This window comes from Dicentrarchus labrax, unplaced genomic scaffold (assembly GCF_905237075.1).
Source record: "Dicentrarchus labrax unplaced genomic scaffold, dlabrax2021, whole genome shotgun sequence".
Lineage (NCBI taxonomy): Eukaryota > Metazoa > Chordata > Actinopteri > Moronidae > Dicentrarchus > Dicentrarchus labrax.
The window spans coordinates 13,893,908-13,914,843 of NW_026136710.1; the positions used below are offsets into that span (position 1 = coordinate 13,893,908).

At 40.3% G+C, this 20,936-nt stretch overlaps 1 protein-coding gene across 1 annotated transcript in view; it reads left to right on the top strand.

The window, feature by feature from the left end:
* Positions 1 to 20,897, top strand: part of sardh (sarcosine dehydrogenase) — a 46,733-nt gene extending 25,836 nt beyond the window's left edge. The window contains exons 16-22 of the mRNA XM_051412663.1: positions 1,900 to 2,013; positions 2,992 to 3,139; positions 7,544 to 7,637; positions 10,428 to 10,590; positions 10,890 to 11,058; positions 12,025 to 12,160; positions 17,471 to 20,897. Of these exons, the coding sequence (XP_051268623.1) occupies positions 1,900 to 2,013; positions 2,992 to 3,139; positions 7,544 to 7,637; positions 10,428 to 10,590; positions 10,890 to 11,058; positions 12,025 to 12,160; positions 17,471 to 17,599 (953 nt within the window). The 3' untranslated portion in view covers positions 17,600 to 20,897. The remainder of the gene's footprint in view (positions 1 to 1,899; positions 2,014 to 2,991; positions 3,140 to 7,543; positions 7,638 to 10,427; positions 10,591 to 10,889; positions 11,059 to 12,024; positions 12,161 to 17,470) is intronic.
* The last annotated feature ends 39 nt before the right edge of the window (positions 20,898 to 20,936 follow it).

Here is a 20,936-nt window from a genome sequence, read left to right on the forward strand (position 1 = left end):
TTTCTTTCATTATGGGAAATGTGTCATCCATTGCAAACACAAGGATCAATCGTACACTGGAAACACGGCTTTAAACTTTTAAACTTAACCTAAAATCTTAATTAAAGGTTTTTGACCAACTGCAGGTCTTCCTTCCTGTGTGTCAAGCTAACCATGTTTCAAGAAAAATGAAAAAAATAAATAAATAAATAAATATATAATATAATAAAATAAATATGAAAAGATATACAAGTATGTCTTGTACACACTTGGAATCAATAGGTCACAAAAGATACACAAAATCATGGAAGACTAATTTTAAAGTACCACTGCATATGCTTTTGTGGCATCTAGTGGTTTATTTGCAGATTGCAACTCCCTGGCTTCATTCTCCCCTTCCAAGCAGGAAGAAGAAACTATGGTGACCGTGAAACACATAAAAAAAAATGCCCCTATCTAGTGCCAGCGTTTGGTTCCTCCCTTCTGGAGCTACTGTGACATGGCAGTTCAACATGGTAGCCTCCACGGAATGTGACCCTTAGTGTCTGTAGATATGAAAGCTTGTTCTAAGGTAACAAAAACAGAACTATTCTTATTTTCAAGTCATTATACACAATAAAAAACAATTAATTCATATAATATTGAATTTCTGCCAATAGATCCTCCTAAATGTTACACACTGGAAGTAATAAGGTGGCTGCTATAGGTTAACAAGACACTAGGGAGGCGACAAGAGTCATTAAAAAGTATATATCAAAAACTGTTATACAAAGAAATATACAGGCTATAATGATTGGATGTTAGATCCAGCAGTTTAAAAGCTTGTGTCAGATGAGGGACTTCTGGGAAATGCTAAGAAAGACAGGATAATCCGTCCTCTGCTCCATCAATTTGCACCATTTCTTTGCAGTCTGTCTCCTTTTAAGACAGATTAGAAACCAACTGTAATTGAAGTGCGATGCTAAATTGCTGTAATAACCTCGACTTCCACTTTATTATCCTCCACTCATTATCACAACCATATCTCACCCAACTAACAAAGGTATATTCTCAAAAAGAACTGCTTTAAAAAAAAAAGAGAGATAGACGATGCATCATCCGACCTTGCCTTCTTAGCCTTTTTGTCTATCGCTCTTCCTCTCTTGCTCCCAGTTCTCAATATACAGCAATTACAGTGCTCACACTGGCTCTGAGAATATTTAGTGGCTCAGCAGGCTGAGTTATGCTTTGCTAACACATTTACACACACCCTTTTTCTTTAATACCAGTGACAGAATGAAGCTGTAACATCACTCATTCAGCCAAATGATAGATGACAGAGAGACAGCCACATATTAGCGTGTCACTGCAACAGTCAGCTTCTTTGGCCAATGGATGAGGGAAATGTTATTATTATTTTGTCTCTTGTGATTAGATACAGACTTCATTCGTTAGGAAAATTATTTTGATGATGTTCTCATCATGAGTATCTTTGTTAAGTGATGTTCTCAGCAATCAGTTTCAGTGGGGTTTATATTTCAGTCGTTTCCTTGGTAACTCTCTTCCAAAAAGATGAGGTTCACATGTCGTCAGGGTGACTGTATTCCCCGGAGGCAGAGACTGATAATGATTGCCCCTTAAAAACAACAAAGTTGTGAAAGAAGTGTAAGTACACTTGAGTTTATTAAAAATTCATTCTTATACACACACTGGGAGCCAGAAAAAAGTGCACACACACGCACGCAGACACACACACAAAAGCGTACAAAGATTACGTACAAAGAATCAGTTACAAACAGAAGACTGACCTCAGATTCGGGTTCATTTTTTATTCTGAGATTTCCAACGGCTTGGTTCCAAGGGACTACACACTTTCAAATTGGCCTACAAAGCCTTGCCATGAGAATGAATTGTTAATGTGTGTGTTTTTGTGTGTTTCAGGCTCCACTGTGTATACCTGCATGCTGAATAAGAGAGGAGGGGCGGAGGCTGACCTGACAGTGAGCAGACTGGAGCCTGGTTCTGCCAACCTGCCCCTGGCACCGGAGTCCAATGGTGAGAAACAAACAGAGAAAGAGTGTGTGTGTGTGTGTGTGTGTGTGTGTGTGTTGTTTTCATAATTATCTGATATACTGTTATATCTATTTATTATTCTATCAGTTATCATTTTAACTGTGTAACTGTAATTCTGTTATATTTTATTTGGATTTATTGTTGTTTTTCTCCATTCTGTTTATTGTTCTGTCTTCCAGTCTATCTGTCAATACTCTATTGTATTCATCGTTATATTCTTCCATTATTATTCTGTTCATTCTGTTGTTCTCCTCCTATCGTCATTCTATGTTTGAACTCTATCTTTCAACTTCAATCACTCATCTTATCGCTCTACTGTATGCATGTATTTGTTTGCTTGTTATCGTTTGCCATTCAGTCATTTTACGTACTTTTATGCACATATCTTCATCCACCAGCTTTTCCATATTTACCATCTTCAACATGCCTAAAAAAGAACCAAACAAGTGAACCCAAAGAAATTTACAATAAGCCGGCTGAAATTTTGCAGCATTTTTATTTACACACGGAAAAGTTGGTGCATCAAAATTCAGATGACATCCAGAGAAGCCTTCATTTCACTGGAAAGCCCCAAAAATATTGAATAAAAGCAGGTGTGTTGGGAATGTTGTCCAGATGGGGTAGGGGACCTTGAATGTCACCCCCAGGATACACACAGAGCAGATTTATCCATCCATCTTAGATGGAAAGTAGCAATTAAATGCCATAACGTGAAAAAGTTTGTGGTTCTCAATTAATTATGCAATCTTTTCAAAAATATGCTTAAAACTTGCAACTCATTTGGAAGTACGTAACCTCTGTCACTCATTCTATGTTTTGTTATATTTTGATGTAGTTATCAGTTTAGGTCTGTTGTTGTCTGTCAGTTGTTGTATTTGTCTGATGCTCCATCTGTCCTTGCTTCTGTCATACTCACCCTTATCACGGTTTGTTTCTCTTTCCCACCCGCGATCCCTCAAGGTGAAGCATACTACCTGGCCATCGGAGGGGGTGTTGCCGAACACAACTGGAACCACATTAGAACGGTTCTTCAGGACCAAGGCTTCCGCTGCCAGCTGACAGACTACTCTGAGGACATGGGGATGATCAGCATCCAGGGACCCAAGAGGTGAGCAAAGAAAGGAAGGGAAAGGAGGGAGAGGGAGGGAGAGAGGGGGGGGTGGCTTGTGATGATTTATATGTCCAGGTGAAAAAAGGACAAAAGGAGTGAGTCAGGACAAAGAGCAATGGAGAGGAGAGAGAAGAAAAGAAGAAGGTAACTGATTGGTCTAAAGATGGGTTATGATTCACATCCTGGACAAAGAAGGTGGGGAAACTGAAGAGACGAGCTGTGGGATCGATAAGAGGAGAGCAGGTTAAGAGCCCATTCTCAGGACTTGGCCATAGGCATTAGAGGTGAGTGAATGCAGTCAAGGAGTTGGTATGAAAACAGGAGACAGAAGCAGAGAGGTTCAAGGGTAATTTTGCAATTTAATGTAGCCATCGGCTGTTTCATGACGCTATAAAGTAAATTCAAATCTATTTTTCATCGGAGTGAGCGATAATGATGAAGATTACTCAGAGCTGTTGCGCTCTCAGTCTCAACAATGTTTTCCACCTAGGGTTAGAGGTCCATGGGTTTAAAACCCTTAATTATATATTGATATTTAAAAACATATGAAGACTCATGGAAGCAAGAAAAACTGAATTCAAGCCCGAATGGACCCGAATGTGAATCCAAATGAACCTACAGTCGAATGGATTCAACCACAGAATGAATTAAGACTAACAGGGTAGCTCTGAGGCTAGTGTTGGTCTGTCAGTCAGTCCAATTTGGTCTATCCATGGTCCCCAGAGGGTGATTCCTACTGACTTTGGTGTTTCTCTTTTACTCTAGCACCACTAGTAGGTGAAGGTGTTCATTTATTCACTAGGAACATCATGATCAAATATTTTAGGCTACGATCCCAAACCCAGTGTTGATTGACTATGTATCTGACACACTGAAATAACAACTGCAGCCTTCTAAATTTGGCCTATTTTATTTTCCATGAGCTATTTGATCCAAGTACTGAAGGTCCGATTCAAAGCTATTAGGTTTATAAGCTTGAATTATTAATATGATATAAATTAAAGTTTAACTGGAGAATGCAAGGACTGAACTTCATGTTAGGCAGTCAGCCAAAGTAAAGTCTTCATGCTCTGTTGCTTTGTGGGAACCGCAGAAACACTTGCAATCTTTGGGTGATCACTTTAAACAACAGAAATGTTTAATTTTGGCCTGCCATTCATTTAGCAACAGCTCATATGACTTGCTGCAAGCTACCTTTGTCATTTTAACCTGTGAAATCGCCAGTCAGCGCCAGCTAAAAATGAGAAGATGCTACTTGAATGTTTTGTCTGCTGCTGTTTTTTAGTAAGAGAGACAGAGAGAGGAGACACACCAGATTTGTTGGTGTGTAGTGGACCGTAGTTGACCGGATCTGCCTCAGATGATACGTTTCCAAAGTTTGGCTCCAGGCAGCTCTGATTTCTCTAATTTAATTAACATCAACTTGGTGTATTATAATACAGATATACAGATATTTTGTACACAAGTTCATGTTTTACAGACAATGAATCCTGCTGACTCTGTTGATCCTGCTACTGTTCCTCCAACAACACCATGAGCTTCACATTTGTGGTTTTGAGTAAAATGTGTAGACGACAATTGAATGGATTGCCATGAAAGTTGTTACAGACAACTTTGGGGATCCCTAAACTTTCCATTTGTCCAATACTTTATGAGCAAATACCTGCAAAAGAAATGACATTACCATCAGCTTTAGCTGTAACCTAGGTGTTTTGTTATAACTCATCATAATGTAAAACCTGTAGAATTACCATCGCATTGATACAGAACGGTTAGAGGATAATTAGAACCTCATAGTAGATACTGGTGTTAAATCCAAGGCTTCTCGACTGTAAACTTTGCTCCTCTCAGTCTCAAAGCTCAACATGATATTACAGTCTAGATTGTTGCATTGAATTTCTGTATATTTCCTGTAGAATCATATTTCTTCACCTGTAGCCTCTGCCATGATGACTCCCCAGTGTAAACACTGCAGTGATGACTTTCAAGGACTAAATGTCAAAGCAGATATACTATATTTATATTAGGTCTCATGAAGTTATACAGCTAAGCAGGGATCTAAATTTACAGATTTCAAACTGCAGTACCTCTGGTCCTGTTGTTGTTGTTGTTGTTGTTGTTATTATTATTATTATGATTATTATTATTGTTATTATTATTAGTTTTGCGATTCCCGAAATGACTGTAACTGAAACCTAAACTGAAAATGTCACAGTTTTCCTTTTTTTTATCCTTCATCCATTTCGCCCTTCATGCACTGATTTCTTCTTCTAAGGATGAGAAATCGTGTAGTATACAGGTGAAAATGGAGCAGCACATTCGGACATGGGATGTAGTCCAAGCTTGTCACTTTCTTCTTGCCTTCCTACAGCTTTCCTATTGTTCTTCACTCAAAGAGCAAGCTGGGCCACCTTTACCTCTTACCGATCTCATTCTGTGAACTCCACATCTATCTTTTCTTCCCCTCTCACCTCCTCTCCTCCCCACCTCGCCGCTCTCCGTCTTTGTTCTTCCTTCTTACCCTCAGCAGGGTTAGGCCACTCTGTGTGGGCTATGTCGATTTCTTCTCCTTGAGGCTTTTCTCATCTTCTGTTCTCCTAAGTTTTTTTTCTCTCTCTCTGTGTCTGTGTTAGATCTTATCTAGCTCTTTCTCACTCTCTCCTCCCCAGTCCTGTCTTTTTACTCAATTGCCTATTCTCAGTTTCCTCTTCCCTTTTTCAGATTGTTTCTATCCCTCTCGCTTTTATTGCTTACGTCAAACCAGAAATCAGTGCGTCACTAGCAGCAGTAGCCCAATATATGTGTGTTTCATTATAGATTACACACACACACAGGCAAACGCAATAGGATGTTGATTACGGAGCTCATTGAGTTTTCTTGAAAAGCCCACTCAGCTTGTGAGTGCCTGTTTGCATCTGTGGATGTTTCCTCGTGTGTGTGTATGTGTGTTGATAATATAAACAAGATTGGCATCTGCATCGCCTTTGTCTGCAAAACGCTGTAATGATCCTCAGCTCCTCCTCATTGTTTCTGCCACATATGAGGAATTGCAGGAGATCGACCCTCCAGTGTTTTGGGTTTTGTTTTCTTACAGAGCAAATTGATCTCTTTAAAGCTTGAGGAGAGAGAAAATTAGAAGCGTTTACGGAAATGTGTTTGTCTCTGGTTTTTCTCTCCCAGAGATGTCTCATTTCAATCCCCTGGGATGGGGGAGTCTGTGAACTTGCAGCTTTTTTTCCTGCACAGCTTGGCAGGGCGCTCCAAAGGGTGAAACTGGTGCTCTGTTGTCTGCTTTATAATTATGGACCGTATTTATAATATATGAAATTATGTGATATCCTGTGAGAGAGAGCTCTGTGTGTGTGTGTGTGTGTGTGTGTGTGTGTGTGTGTGTGTGTGTGTGTGTGTGTGTGTATAGTATGCATCCTCTGATCCACAGCTGAGAGCCACAGTTAAGTGGCAAGTCAGAGAAACAAATTGGTGGTTGCAAGACTCCCTCACCACACACACACACACACACACACACACACACACACACACACAGAGCCATTCACTGATTATATATAGCTAATTGGCCTTGCTTTTGGGCCCTTGAGTTCAGTGAACAAAGCGTTGCTTAAAGGAGGACAGCCTGAAGGAAATATCAGCCTGTGCATCGTGCTCGGACATACATGCATGCCTGCACACAAGAAATGTTTTATTCACATATGAGCATCCACACATTTCTACATCCAACTATGACAACCATTGCTTTTTAGAAAAAAGGACACCCACACAGATGCACAAACATGTACGGTACAAACAAATGTAACTTGGACCCTTCCCCAAATATCTTCAAACCCTGGCTTCCTGCCACACTGCTGCAAAAATATCCTCCTGAAAAGGCCTCTACCTGCCCACTCACATACATACAAGTAGCAAAGTAAGCTAAACTTAGTCCTTTTTTTCTGTTGACTCATTTTTATGTAATATAGATTTTTAGCATGTGTGAGTGTGTTTGTGGGAGAAGGAGAGATGGTTTTACAGCAAATATAACAGATACAGCTGTACTTGTGTTGTACATTTTTCTTTAAATATTTTAGATTTTGAAAAGAAATCTGATAATAGAGTATTAAAAAAAAGCATACAGATAGGGTGCCCTGGTGGCTCCCTGGAGCTGGCACCCAATGTACCAAGGCTGAGTCCTTGCTGCAGGGTTTGACTCCGACCCGTGGCCCTCTGCTATGTTATTGTCCCCACTCTCTCTCCCTCCTTTCCTGTCACTCTACAGCACTATTCATTAAAGGCAATAAAAAAAACTGAAAAAGTAGTATCTTTCACCACACCAGTTGCACATGTGCAAGTACAAAATATATTGACCGAGTTCTCTATTTATTACTTTTCTGTGTTTCCATTTTGCAGTCGAGAAGTACTTCAGGAGGTGCTGGAGGCAGACCTGAGCAATGAAGCTTTCCCTTTCTCTTCCCACAAAGTAGTCAAAGCAGCAGGGCATCAGGTGAGAACACACCACTCACACACACACTCAGTGACTGAACTCATTTCTACAGTAATTGGATGTTGTACATATGTCAGCTTCAAATAACCCTGTCAGTGCTAGTTAAAGCTGCAGTAGATAACTTATAAAAGTAACTTTTGGTCATAATTGCTGAAACTTTCACTAAATCCTGACAGTAGTACATGAGAGAGATGTATTCTGGCTTCTCCTAGTGCTTCACCGTGCCTGAACGAAAACAACCAATCAGAGCCAAGAAAGTTGTTTTGATTGCTGAGCCTCATTCCCAGGTCGTCATTACTGCCTCGAGGAAAGAGACTCAACAATCAACTATCTTCAAGCCATCAGCCCAAAGGGTGTTTCCCGTCTATGATTGGTTGTTTTCATTCAGGCCCGGTGGATTGTTGAAAATGCCATCAGGAGCACTGGGAGGAGCCAGAGAAGGCTGATTTTTTTCCACAGATTATCTGTCTCATGTACTACTGCCATATTTCAGCAAATATGACGGAATGTTTTTTTTTTTGTATAAAGTGTTACCTACTGCAGCTTTAAATAAAACAAAATCCTATGCAAATTGCATGCAGCGGTTTATTATTGTAAAGGTTCAGTCAACAGAGATTGTAAACTGTGTGTGTATGTGTGTGGGACAGATGGCATGTCTCAAGGCGTCCTTGTGACTTACTTAGATATCAAGTCTGTCTACATGTTTTGTATTTCTCTACCTTCTTCCTGCCTTCTATCTCTTTCTACTTATTCCCCTGAGGTCAAAGTTTATAGTGCAGTCGTTTACAAGCTCTGGGGAAATCATACATTTATATTCAGTTGTATGTTGTCGTTCAGTTTTCTCACAACAATGCTGTAAGGGTTATGTAGCCTCAGCCTCTCAGGTTGACCTCTACACTGTTGATGGCCTTGGATCAAAAAGAGCATGTTTTACCAGCACACGCAGCGACACATATGTCCACACACTCAAACACACACATACTCCCCCTGTCTTAGTTGCTCTTGCATGAATTATGCAACGCTCCGGTGATTGCAGTCGGCATCAGCTCTGCAGTAGGGTTTTTGTGCATGTGTGTGTGCATTGCTTGTGCTGTGTTCCAGCTGGTTGCCGGCCTTGTCTGGGTGACACTTTAATGGCTGCACTGCTGCGAGAACAGAGCTCTCTCTCTGCCCTCTGCTCCCCTCATAGCTCATTAGACTCTCTCCATCTCTCTCTCTTCCTAACCCTCCAGTTGAAGCAAGTGTGCTGGCATGCGTTAGGTCATATGAATTCATGTTTATATGCATTTCTGTACTCATGTCTGTGCTGTTTGTGTGTGTGTCTGTGTGTGTCTGTGTGTGTTGTGTGTGTGTGTGTGTGTGTGTGTGTGTGTGTGTGTGTCTGTCTGTCTGTCTGTCTGTCTGTCTGTCTGTCTGTCTGTCTGTCTGTCTGTCTGTGTCTGTCTGTGTGTCTGTGTCTGTGTTTGATGTTTGATGTTTGCCCGGTAAATGTATGAGTGACAATGTGCATGAGGCTTGCATGTGTTTCTGTGTGTTTGTTGCCTGCGTGTATCTGGTGGAGTGTGTGTTGTGAATAAGCACGGGCCTACATGTACTGTCCTCCCCAGAGTTTCATGGTGTACATATGGGGCCCAGGGTGATCCTTGGCTGGCCAGATGGCCTGGCTGTCACAGCACCCACTGGGGAAACTGTTGGATAGAGTTTTCTCTCCTCATTTTACACACCCTTCCATATTTTCTCACTCGCTCACTTTCCTTTTCCTTTACTCTTCAGCTTTCCCTCTTCTTTCACATATTGTATATTTTTGTGCATCTTAACCATGATATTTTGTCAACCTGGGTGTTATTCTCATATTTTTTCTATCATAACTGCCTGACTTGATGTTGCAAGCTGCATAGCATGGCAGTTACACTTCTTGTCTGCCATATTAATGTTCACACGTTGGTTTCTTAACGTTAGGTTGAGGCTGTAGCATGCTTGTGATTTAACTTCTACGCATCCTAGAGATGTAGGAGAAAACGGAGGAGGACAGTTTCTGGATTGCAAAAATAAAATGACAACATACACACTGTGCAGTTTTCATGGATTGCCACAATAAGAAATAGATTCTAGTTGCATGAATTGTTCAACAGCTGCTGAGTGGTTCAGTACAGCAGCTAAGGGGGTTTCCAGTGGACTACTTTCTGTGTTTACTTGCAGTTGGAAAAACACGTTTTTGTGACGATATCTGAGTTTTTCTTTTTTTTTTCCTTTGGAAAGCTGCGAGAGGCTGACACTCTTTGCCCCGCTCAACAACGTTCTCGCTGCTTTTTGTTTGTCATGTTTTCAAGTATTCATAAGGCAAAATAATAATTTTGAGAGTAACACCCAGCCTACCTTCTGTGCCTCAATTTGTTTTGTCTGTCATACATTTCACCTCTTTCTGCCTCTCAGGCCCAATCTCTACTTCTGTGCCCGGTTTCTTTATTCTGTTTCCTCTGTCACCTCAGTCCTTCCTTTATCTCCTTCCTGTCATTTCCACCTCCTAACCCCCAGAGGTATTTCTTTAATATCTTTCAAGACTTGAAGCATTTTGGACACAGTTTCTAAAGGGAGATTACAGCCTGTTTCCCTCTTTGTTCACCTTATCTTATCCTTACATCTATTCTATTTTAATTCTTTTCTGCTCCTTTCTGTGTTTGTGTGTGCTTTTGTGTGTGACTGAGCACAAGCAGAGGCATGGCAGCTTGGTCCTTTATATGCCTCTCTCCATCTCTCTAAGCCTCCTTTCTAACCCGCTCTCTTGTCCAGGTGCGAGCTATGCGTCTGTCATTTGTCGGAGAGCTCGGCTGGGAGCTGCACATTCCCAGAGACTCTTGCCTTCCAGTCTACCAGGCTGTCATGGCTGCTGGTGCAAAACACAGCATCATCAACTCAGGCTACAGGGCCATCGACTCACTCAGCATAGAGAAAGGTAACTTTTAATAATATGCCATCAATAACTAACCCTAACATACAAATCCAGATAGAGAGATAAAGATTGTATTTGTGAATAAAACAATTGCTACTGATCTTGTGGGTTTTTCACTTTTTTTTTTCATTGTTAATAAAAAAATATTGATTAGTAGAGCTTTAACCTTTTTCTTGAGCTATAGTTTTATAAAGAATACTTCACAGAATACCTTAAAAAAAAATTTTCGCACACATGTTCACCCTATCTTTCGGTGCTTCTCATTGCTAATGTCTTTGCTTTTCTCCTCCTCTCCTTTTCAGGGTACAGACATTGGCACGCTGACCTGCGCCCAGATGACACACCCTTGGAGGCTGGGCTAGCCTTCACATGCAAACTGAAGAGTTCGATCCCCTTCCAGGGCCGCGATCGGCTGGAGAAACAGAAGGAGGAGGGGCTGAGGAGGCGCATCGTCTGCTTCACCATTGATGAGTCAGTAAAAAGGCTGAGATTATATCCTAGTCAGAAAGACAACAGAAAATTCAAACATTGTTGGAAATTTTAGAAGACACAAAATAAAACTTCCTGTAGTGAACCTACTTATGCTTCCTCCTCAAATGGATTCTAAACTATAACCTAAAATCATTTAGAGAATACTCAGAGAAAAGTAGTCTTAATATTAATGCATTTACTCAATGTGCAGTGGGTAATAAGTGTATGGTTTGGATGCCTGAGCCCTGAGCACAGATATACTGTGTAACAGAATGGAGAAGCGGTTTATTGGAATATTACTTAATTTCCCTGCTGTGGATTTTCTTTTTGGGCATTTGTACATGATAGAGGGGTTTTTTTGTTTATACAGGCCCAAACTGAAACATGTTTCTGTCCTTTTCTATCTAAATTAAGTCAAATATTTCAAATCTTTTATAAGTTTCCAGACAGAAACATCTAAGGTGTAACTACTTTAACTCTTGGTTTGGTTATTATTAATGTTTAATCTTCAGCTGCAGAGATACATCCTCAAATGAGTTGAGGAAATTCTACAAACCTTACATGTATCAAATCAGTTCGTTAAGAGATGCAAGCACACAACAATAGCAGCAGTTTGCTATTATGACAGCATTGCTTTCTTTATGTGAAACTGATATTATCAGACTTGGCATATTGTGTTTGGGCCTGACAGCTGTGATTAGAGTGAATGTGTGTAGATGTGCATGTGTTTCTAAACTCATTAGACTAACACTCACACACACAAGATTCACCTGTGTATACAGTCAACAGACTTCTGTACATGTTACTGAGCACATGAACATATTTAATTAAATATGCTCTGCCTTCAAGACCATCTGAAATTAAATGAGTTGATTTTGTGAGTGTGCGAAATAAACAGGGTGTGTGTGGTGTTTGTTTGAATGTAATTAAACTCTTTTTTTCTCCCTCTCTCTCTCTCTCTACCAGGAAAGTACCGATGTTCGGTCTGGAGGCCATTTTCCGTAACGGCGTTCCCATTGGTCACCTGCGGCGTTCTGACTATGGCTTCTTTATTGACAAAACTATTGCTTATGGATATATCCGTAACCCCGATGGAGGAGTGGTAAAGACCTTAAACAACACAACACTTACACATATACCTACACAGTATCTCTATCATTACCTTCTGTGTTTAATATGTTTTCTGGGCTGTTGAATTTTTTGCCAATTTTTTCTGAAATCAAGAAATGTTGTGCCAGCATGCTGATATTAATCCCACTTATCCACAATTTTTCCGATATTAAGTAGAAATGTGCGTCAAAACAAGATTGAAAAAGGCAGATTCCTGCACAAGCATGAAGAGAACATCATAGTTACCTATGATTTTAAGGTTTGCTGACTCAATAATCGACCAGTTTGGTATTATTTTACATGTGGGTAGACATTATCATTTTAATTTTCCCTGAAACATTCAGCATAATGTATCATTTCTAGTGTTCGAAGACACCATCATATTCTGGGTTATTCAATAATGAATTAACAATCACAATATCAAAAAACAAAAAAGATGTAAATTCTGTAAAACTTCCTGTGCCTCTGAGCAGGATGTACTGAATCGCTCATTTAGTTCTTCTGAATCAGTGCGCATAAGTCCACTATACATTTCACAAAAATTATGTCCAGCAGTGTCAACCTTTCCAGGTAATTTCTTTATTTTGTGTTGTTTTGATGTATGGGGTTTTCTAATGAGTAGAGAGGCTGCTTTCTGTCATTTTTAAATATTTAAGCCGTTTTTAATGTCACTGGAGCAAATAAAATAGAGCAGCAAAACTAAACCCTGTAGTTAACTTGACAGGACAGAGGAAACTCCCCAGAGGAATCAGAGGATTTGTCAGGAGGACAGCTGCTTTACTCCAAACAATTTTACAGTATGAACCTGTTCTGTGTGTGTGTGTGTGTGTGTGTGTGTGTGTGTGTGTGTGTGGAGAGAGAACTTTTTCGATGTGTAGAAGAACATGGAACATGAATTAACATTAGATGCTGACCGATCCTGTCGGCATGTCGGGAGATTTAAATAATCAATGAAGTTATGCTCCTGTGCCTCCTGCGTAAATGCACACAGCCTCTCTTTAAATGGGGAGAAGCTTCACCCTATTTCACCCACCCTCAATCCATCCACTTTTAATCGTAATGTTATCCTAATATTTATATTTCTTCTAACTTAGCACAAATGTCCACTTGGAGTCAACGATCAACTGAATTGGTAGTCAAAGGTCACTGTGACCTCACAAAATGCATTTTTGGCCACAATATGGTAATAATGACAAAATATCCCACAGATATTTAATGTGATACTATGATAAAGTGATGATTTTTTACCCAGGTAAACGGTCAACGTCATTGTGATGTCATAATGTCCTGGAAAAACAGTTGTTGGCCATTATTCAACGCTATAACTCAGGAACAGGATGGGAAGATATAGACTTGGTGGAGAATAGGTTTCTAGCCATATTTTAAGAATAAATTGCGATTCCAGATTTAGCGCAAATGTTGACCGGGGCAACATAGTGAGTACAATAACAATACCATACAATACAATACTTTAACTCACTGCCTCATTCTGAATGTCCCGCCTCATTGGAATCACGTTACTGCAAACAATGCGCCTAACTAATTGTGATCCAGTGAGTGACTGAAACCAATTCAGTCTCAGTTTAACCTGCATCACATAGGGAGGCGTCACATCTAAAAATACCAGGAATTTACAAAAGCACCACATTTTGTATAGCTATACTCCACTCCATATAATAATCCATCTTTACATACTAATCAAATACATGTGTAACATATATTAACTGGAATAGTACATGGGCTCTATCTTGCACTCAGCGCAATTGACTTTGTACACTGGCGCTTGTATAATTCCTATTTTGCACTCGACGCACATTGGAATTAGCGCACGTCCTTAAATTAGGGAATGAATTTGCGCTCCGGGGGGCGGTTCAGCGAAAAGAGGAGGCGTGTTCCGGCGCAAACATTCCCTGGTGCTATTTTGCTGTTTCAGAAAACAATTCCGCCACCACAACCTAGTCTAAAGTCAGTGGCGCTTATTCAGATGCTATTTTAAGGGCGCAGACTTGAGGGGATGCGCCTGAGAGGCAGCAGCAACATCATCACCCAGTCAAGACGGGCATTAATACTTTGCCGCATCCCGGACAGCTCCCGCTCCAGCATGTCAAACCCGGTTTGCTGCAGGAACGGGTGGTCCTCCGGCGTGTAGTGGGTCTGGATCCTCTGCACCTTGGTGTTTGTGCTGCTCCCTCCTCAGCTGGCCCTTGCGCACTGCTCCCGAGGCCTTCTTCCTGCGAAGCTGCGTTACATTGTTTGAATTTATTGTATGGCTGTGTCACATTTATTTCATGTCAATAATGTCACTTCTTGGTATTTTACGGCCCTGACGAGAACGTCGGTCTCCTCGGCTGTGAACCGCTCCTGGCGTGCGCCTGGCAAATCCGCCGTTATAATAGCAATCCGCCATGGAACAAGCACGCCTGATTTTAAAGGGAATGTGAGATGACGCTCTGATTGGTTTATTGCACGTTACGCCCAAACCACACCTATGACTAATGTAGCTGCTTCAGACCAACCCATTTTAGATTTGCGCTGGGCGCAAGAGTCATTTATCCCGCTGGCATAATAGCAACAGCGCCCGAGATCCGCCCACAAAGCTACTTGCGTTTTGCGTTTGATACTTGCGCTTCAGATCGGCAAGATAGGGCCCCATATGTATCATCAGTATAGTGATCACTTCCATTTTGCACTACCGTTTAATTAAATCCTTTCCAAGTATTCACTACATACATTATTATGGATGTAAACTGCAACTTGACTGGTTGGTGGAGGCATACAACCACGGGGTGGTAATTCTCCTTTACTAACTAAACCAAAAAAAGTGCTATATTTGTGTGGTTGTGTTTTTGCATACAAGAAGGGAGGTGCATCAGTCTCCTTTTTTTTTAGGTACTTATCAGGTCCCACTACTCACTTTACACTGAATAATATGTTTTTTGGTCCAGAATACAGTTTTTTGTGTGTGTTTCTCTCTTGATGATAATACAGCCAGCCCTTCACTATTAGTTCAAGTACTCAAAGACCTTAGACACTTTTTAGATTCTGAAAAATAGAACCATCCTTTTGTGATTTTGAGTGTTTAGGTCTGTATGTATGAGTGTGTGTTCAAGAGACACACAATGTGTGGATTTGTGTGTGGTAGTTTGTTAGTTTTGTGTTTGTGTGCTCATCTGTTTAATATCCTTCCGAGTCGTGACCGGCAAAACAAAGTGGATTGACCCTTTGTTCTGTCGGGGCACTTGAGTTTGGAAATGTACTCGCATGTGGACACGTACACAAAGACACACACACACACACACACACACACACACACGACACACACACATACACAGGTCTATGGGATCTTGTCTCCTGTCACACAGAATTACTGAGCACATCCTGTACAGCCACACCACTGGCTTCAGCAGAAATAAGTGTGAGTGAATGAGAAGTGTCTTCTCTCTTTTCCTTTCCTTCCTTCCGTCCCTTTTTTGTACCTTTCTCTTGTTTTTACACAGCATGTCCTGATTACATTTTTGAAAACGGCTTCAATTTTTTACTTCTGTTTCTATTTTCCATTCACCATTTCAATGTTCTGTGATAGATAGTGGTAAATAGGGAAGTAGGTACGCCATTAAAATATATCCCCCAATTTCATTGGCTGTCAAACTGAGTACTGTTCATGCATCAGTGGTATTTTGACAAGTAAGTGTACTTAGTGTTTCCTTAAATTCATTCCGGTTCACTCATTCACAGTGAAACTGCAGTTATTGTGTCTTCAACCTCTGTAATGTGACACAAATCCAAGTGACTTGGAATATATGGCCAGGGCATAAAGAGGGATTTTAGTCCGGTTCCTCATATTTGATTGGATCATTCAGAAGTGGATGTGGCTTGCTGTTAGCCTCCACTCGCCCCTCGCTTACATGTGATGTTAGATCAGGAAGTGAATTTAATAAATTTGAGCTTGACCGTGAATTTTTGACGTCCAAACACACACCTCCTATTATTATATTGCTCTGTTAGCTATAACCGCTGACACTATGGCGATCCAGTGCAGTTTTATATGATAGGCCGGTTAGCCAGTCACCCCAAATCACATTTGATTGGACACATTTATGTCCGCCCAAGAGTTTAATGAGTCATCAAAAATACTGTAATGTTTTACAGGAAGAGAAAAGATTCAGAGATGGAAAAATGCAAGAATGATTATTTTTATATATATTTGGCATTTGTAAAGAGATAACTGAACATTTAACACAGGTAAAGCACTTGGTTAATTATTCCATGTCACTGTGTCTTTAAGCTTTGGTTTAATCTAAAATTCTGATGTGTTCTTCTGTGTATTAGATTGTCCCTGGTATTTCATTGTGTTATTATAGGAACACTTGACTAAACCTTGGCATTTAGATACAAAACAAACTTAATTTCACCTTACATCATTTTGTATCTTAATAGAACACAGTGATAGTGGCAGCATGTTGTACGGTCGCTTTTAGAAAATCAGGGACAGAGAGGATTGAGGCAACACTGAATGCAGCCAAATTCAGGTCAATTATGGATCCATTTGTCGATTGATGTTGTAACTGGCCTTCGGTCTCAGATCATTGCAGTGTGTGTAATACTTGTCCATTCACACAGAGACAAGGGCATCAACGTCATTCCCGATGTACCTTTACTGGCTGTAGAGCTTTTAAACTGGAGTAAAGGCAGCTTTGTCCCTGAATAAGGTTATTAGTTTGATATAGCCTTTGACCACGATACTGTTCCCTCTAAAGCTTTCAACGTGGAAGTAGTAAAAACTAAGCAGTAATGAGAGTGGGCTCTGTGTGTGTGTGTGTGTGTGTGTGTGTGTGTGTGTGTGTGTGTGTGTGTGTGTGTGTGTGTGTGTGTGTGTGTGTGTGTGTGTGTGTGTGTGTGTGTGTGTGTGAATGACATAGGGAAAGAGAGGCAGAGTGACAGATCAGTGGGAGAGCTGCAGGGAGGGAAAGGGGAGTCAGTCAGTGAAAATTAGCTCTCTGGGTTACGAGGGAGCTGACATTGACTCATGAGTGAATGAATTGCTTTCAGTGTTCTATAACTCCTGCGCCGTTCTCGTCTGTCAGATATGAACGCCGTGAAATTGACCGTTCTGGAGTGCTGTGCCAGTTGGGAACACTATTTTTACTAAGAGTGTGGATTAATTGGTCATCTCATTTTCACTTTCTGTTTGAATTTCCATCGTCTCCCAAAATTTTAATTCCCTTCCCTCTCCCTATTCTTGCTTATCTCCCTCTCTCATTTTCTTATTTTCACTCAATCTCTCTTTTCCTGTCTTTATCAGGTGAGTGCTGATTTCATAAAGAGTGGCGAGTTTACCCTGGAGAGGATGGGAGTGACGTACAAGGCCAAGGCCCACCTCAAATCTCCATTTGACCCTGAGAATAAACGCGTCAAAGGCATCTATGCTTGAGAAGGACCACACATGTAAAAACACTCTGTTCGGGGAATAAGGCAGAGAGGGGTGCAACTGTTTTTTGTTTTTTTTACATGCAGATGCAGCTGTTTTAGTCTTAACCTCTCTGTGGAATACTATGAATCTTAAATGTTGATAATTGTATTCATATTATATCTGTGATTTGATGGAAATGAAGGGGATGTGATGGAACACTTTAAAAGCCTTAGATGGTGTAAAATCTGTATGGACATATCGAAGAGGTGTCAATTAAAATATTTTGTTGTTAAACTCGACATGTTTATATCCACTCTGGGTTTGAGAGTAATCATGTGAATAGTATTACTCTGAAGACACATTGAAGAGGTAAACCCATCTCATTATCTCCATTCATCATCCAGCTAACTTTGAATGAGCCTGCACCTTTCCTGGACTGATCTTAAGGACTCAAATAACAATTTTAGAAACAGAAGCTGAACTGAACAACATGTGTTCATGTCAAACAATCACCAGTCAAATCAAGCTTTACAATGGGGCCTTAATATGTCCATGTCACCGTCTTCAGGCAGTGAGGTTGCATGTATGATTGCTAAGCCTCCACTGAAAACGGTGCTAAGCCTTAACACTAGACAACTCGGCACGTCTTAATCTATTTTTATAAAGAACTATCAGCTAAGCAGTGAACCTGTGGGGACAGTATTATAGGTGTGATGGCAGTGTATTATATGGAGCACATACAGATGTTGCCTTTGGAAGCAAAATATTAAAAATAGGGCCAAAAGCAACAGCTACAGATGCACAAGTGTGTAACTTAAATACCATAAATTCTCAATTAGTGACCAGGGCCCTTGTGCATTTCAGTTAAAGAGAAAACTACTGCAGACCCTTATTAGAAATAGGCTAATATTAGAGTCAAACCATTCATTCTAATTTTGGCTTTTTAGTGCACAATATTAAATTATATTGTACTGCTGTAATATTTCATTTCCAATGTATCCTACGAGTCCTGTATTAGGGAATAAAAGTATTGTCAGACTATAGACTGACCCTTCAGGCAGTTTGAGTCAGTTTGCAGATGACTGATGTTTGTGCTGATAACAATGACTAAACACAGAGTTTTACTTGCTTGTATGGTATCTAAATCTTAGGCAGACAGCCCGAGTGTTTATCAGAGTTGAATGGAAAGTGAGAAGAAAACATCCAGAGGCACAGCGTACCAGCTGGGGACAAAACACTGCTGAAGAAATATGACAGAAAGAGACAAGAGTTATCAGAAAGCAGCTGTTACAGATGGACCTGCCTTGTTTTCTGATCCGTCCCCTCCGTTACTGTGCTCCACGGCGATAAACTATCGCTGCTGTTTGCAAACTCAATTCTCTTCGTTAAGTTTTTTAATAGATGCATTGTCATATAATAAGGCAATCTAGCAATCCAGACAAGAAGAGCTCTTGTTTTGTATTGCCTTGCTGTTAAATCAAACTCAACAGCATTTTGTGCGTCTGCTTTACAGTTAAGCCCTCCCAGTAGTTCAGAAGGCATAATCACTTCTTTTTACCGTGAAGCTCCCTCAGGAGGGGTTAAGCAACAGCTCACTGAAAAACATCTTGACTCATTAATTAAAGGTCCAGTGTGTAGAATTTAGTGGCCTCTGTTGGTGTTGTTGCAAACACACCCTCACCTCACCCTCCTCATCCAAGTGTGTAGGAGAAACTATGGTGGCTGCAAAATTTGTGGAAGACACAAAGGGCCCCATCTAGAGCCGGTGTTTGGTTGGTCTGTCCTGGACTACTGTACTATCATGGCGCCTCAACATGGCAGGCTCTGGAAAAGGACTGGCTCTCTCTGTAGATAAAAACGGCTTATTCAAAGGTAACCGTTTTTCAGGTGATTATAAAACATCTATGAAATGTTATATTCCATTTCTGCCCAAAGACCTTTAATTCTTTCAATTCAAAATGTGAACTTACAGTATTATAGCAGAGAGTGGCAGGGCTGTATTGTAGCACTTGTGTAATTAAATGTAAATTATTGTGAATCAGTTACCTAAGTTCTCATAGGTTCTTTAGGATAGGTCTTAATTTGAAAATGTATACACATATCACATATTTAAAGTTCCAGTGTGTAACATTTAGGAGACTATTGGCAGAAATGGAATATAATATCCATAGGTATGTTTTCATTAGTATATAGCGACCTGAATGTAGGAATTGTTATCTTTTTGTTGCCTCAGAATGAGCTGCTTACATTTACAGATGCCGCAGGTCACCGTAGTTTGTCCTTCACCCTTGGAAAAGTAGGATGAAGCGAGGGAGTTGTGATATGCAATTCCACTACTAGATGCCACTAAATTCTACACACTGACCCTTAATGCAGGTTTGCGCAGTAATTGAAGATATTTTGTTAAGTCTTTGTGTTAGTGTCTACAAACTAACTACACAATGTAGTTGCGTACTTTTTGTTTTCGTACCTAACATGGAATTAAATTGTTAATTTTATTTTCCGTCTAATTTTACATCCACTTAACACAGTTAAGGCCAAACAAAAAGTAGATCTCACACACACACACACACACACACACTCTGTGAACAGCAGTCAATAAAGTGTGGAAGCAGAAGAAGGCATTTGTATGTATTAGCTACTTCTTGCCTCTCAGATGTGTGTTGCTGCACGTTCAGCACAAAATGTTTACTAATGTGGAATGATTCATTGATTCTGCCCAGAAGACCATTAATCATTGAAATGGTTGTTCTCAGGAGGGACTTAGGTTAATAACAAGATTTATATGGGAAATGTGAAACAGACTGATAAAACACTATCACTACAGGTCCTCTTCCACAATATGTCCAGAGGTTGGTTTTTTTCCCCTTCTAATTCAGTTTATACAATTTATCTTCCGTCCATAGTGTAATGTGAATATTGCTGAAGTCTTGATAATAGAAAGCAGGCGAAGTATAAATTCTTTTAAATATGGTTCTTAAACGTATTATTACCTCCGCCAAGGAGATTATGTTTCAGTGCCATTTGTTTGTCAACAGGATTAGGGAAGAACTGTTGGCCTGATTTTCATGAAACCTGTTGGAAGGGTGTAGAATGGGCCAAAGGAAGGACCCACATTTTTACACAACATGCAACCAAACATAACCTCCACCTCAGACATCGCTGTAGAAACATGGCGCATGTCTTTGCTCTCTAAGAGCTCTTTTAGTTCTTGTTGTTATTAATGTCTTAAGACATTTAAATGACCAGGGGAAGGATATGTACTAATGACTCTGTCCTAAGCAATTTGTGTATTAATAAATTCCTTTTTAACTGCCAACATTTTTGTGACATTTATTATTTAACACAAAAAAATGCA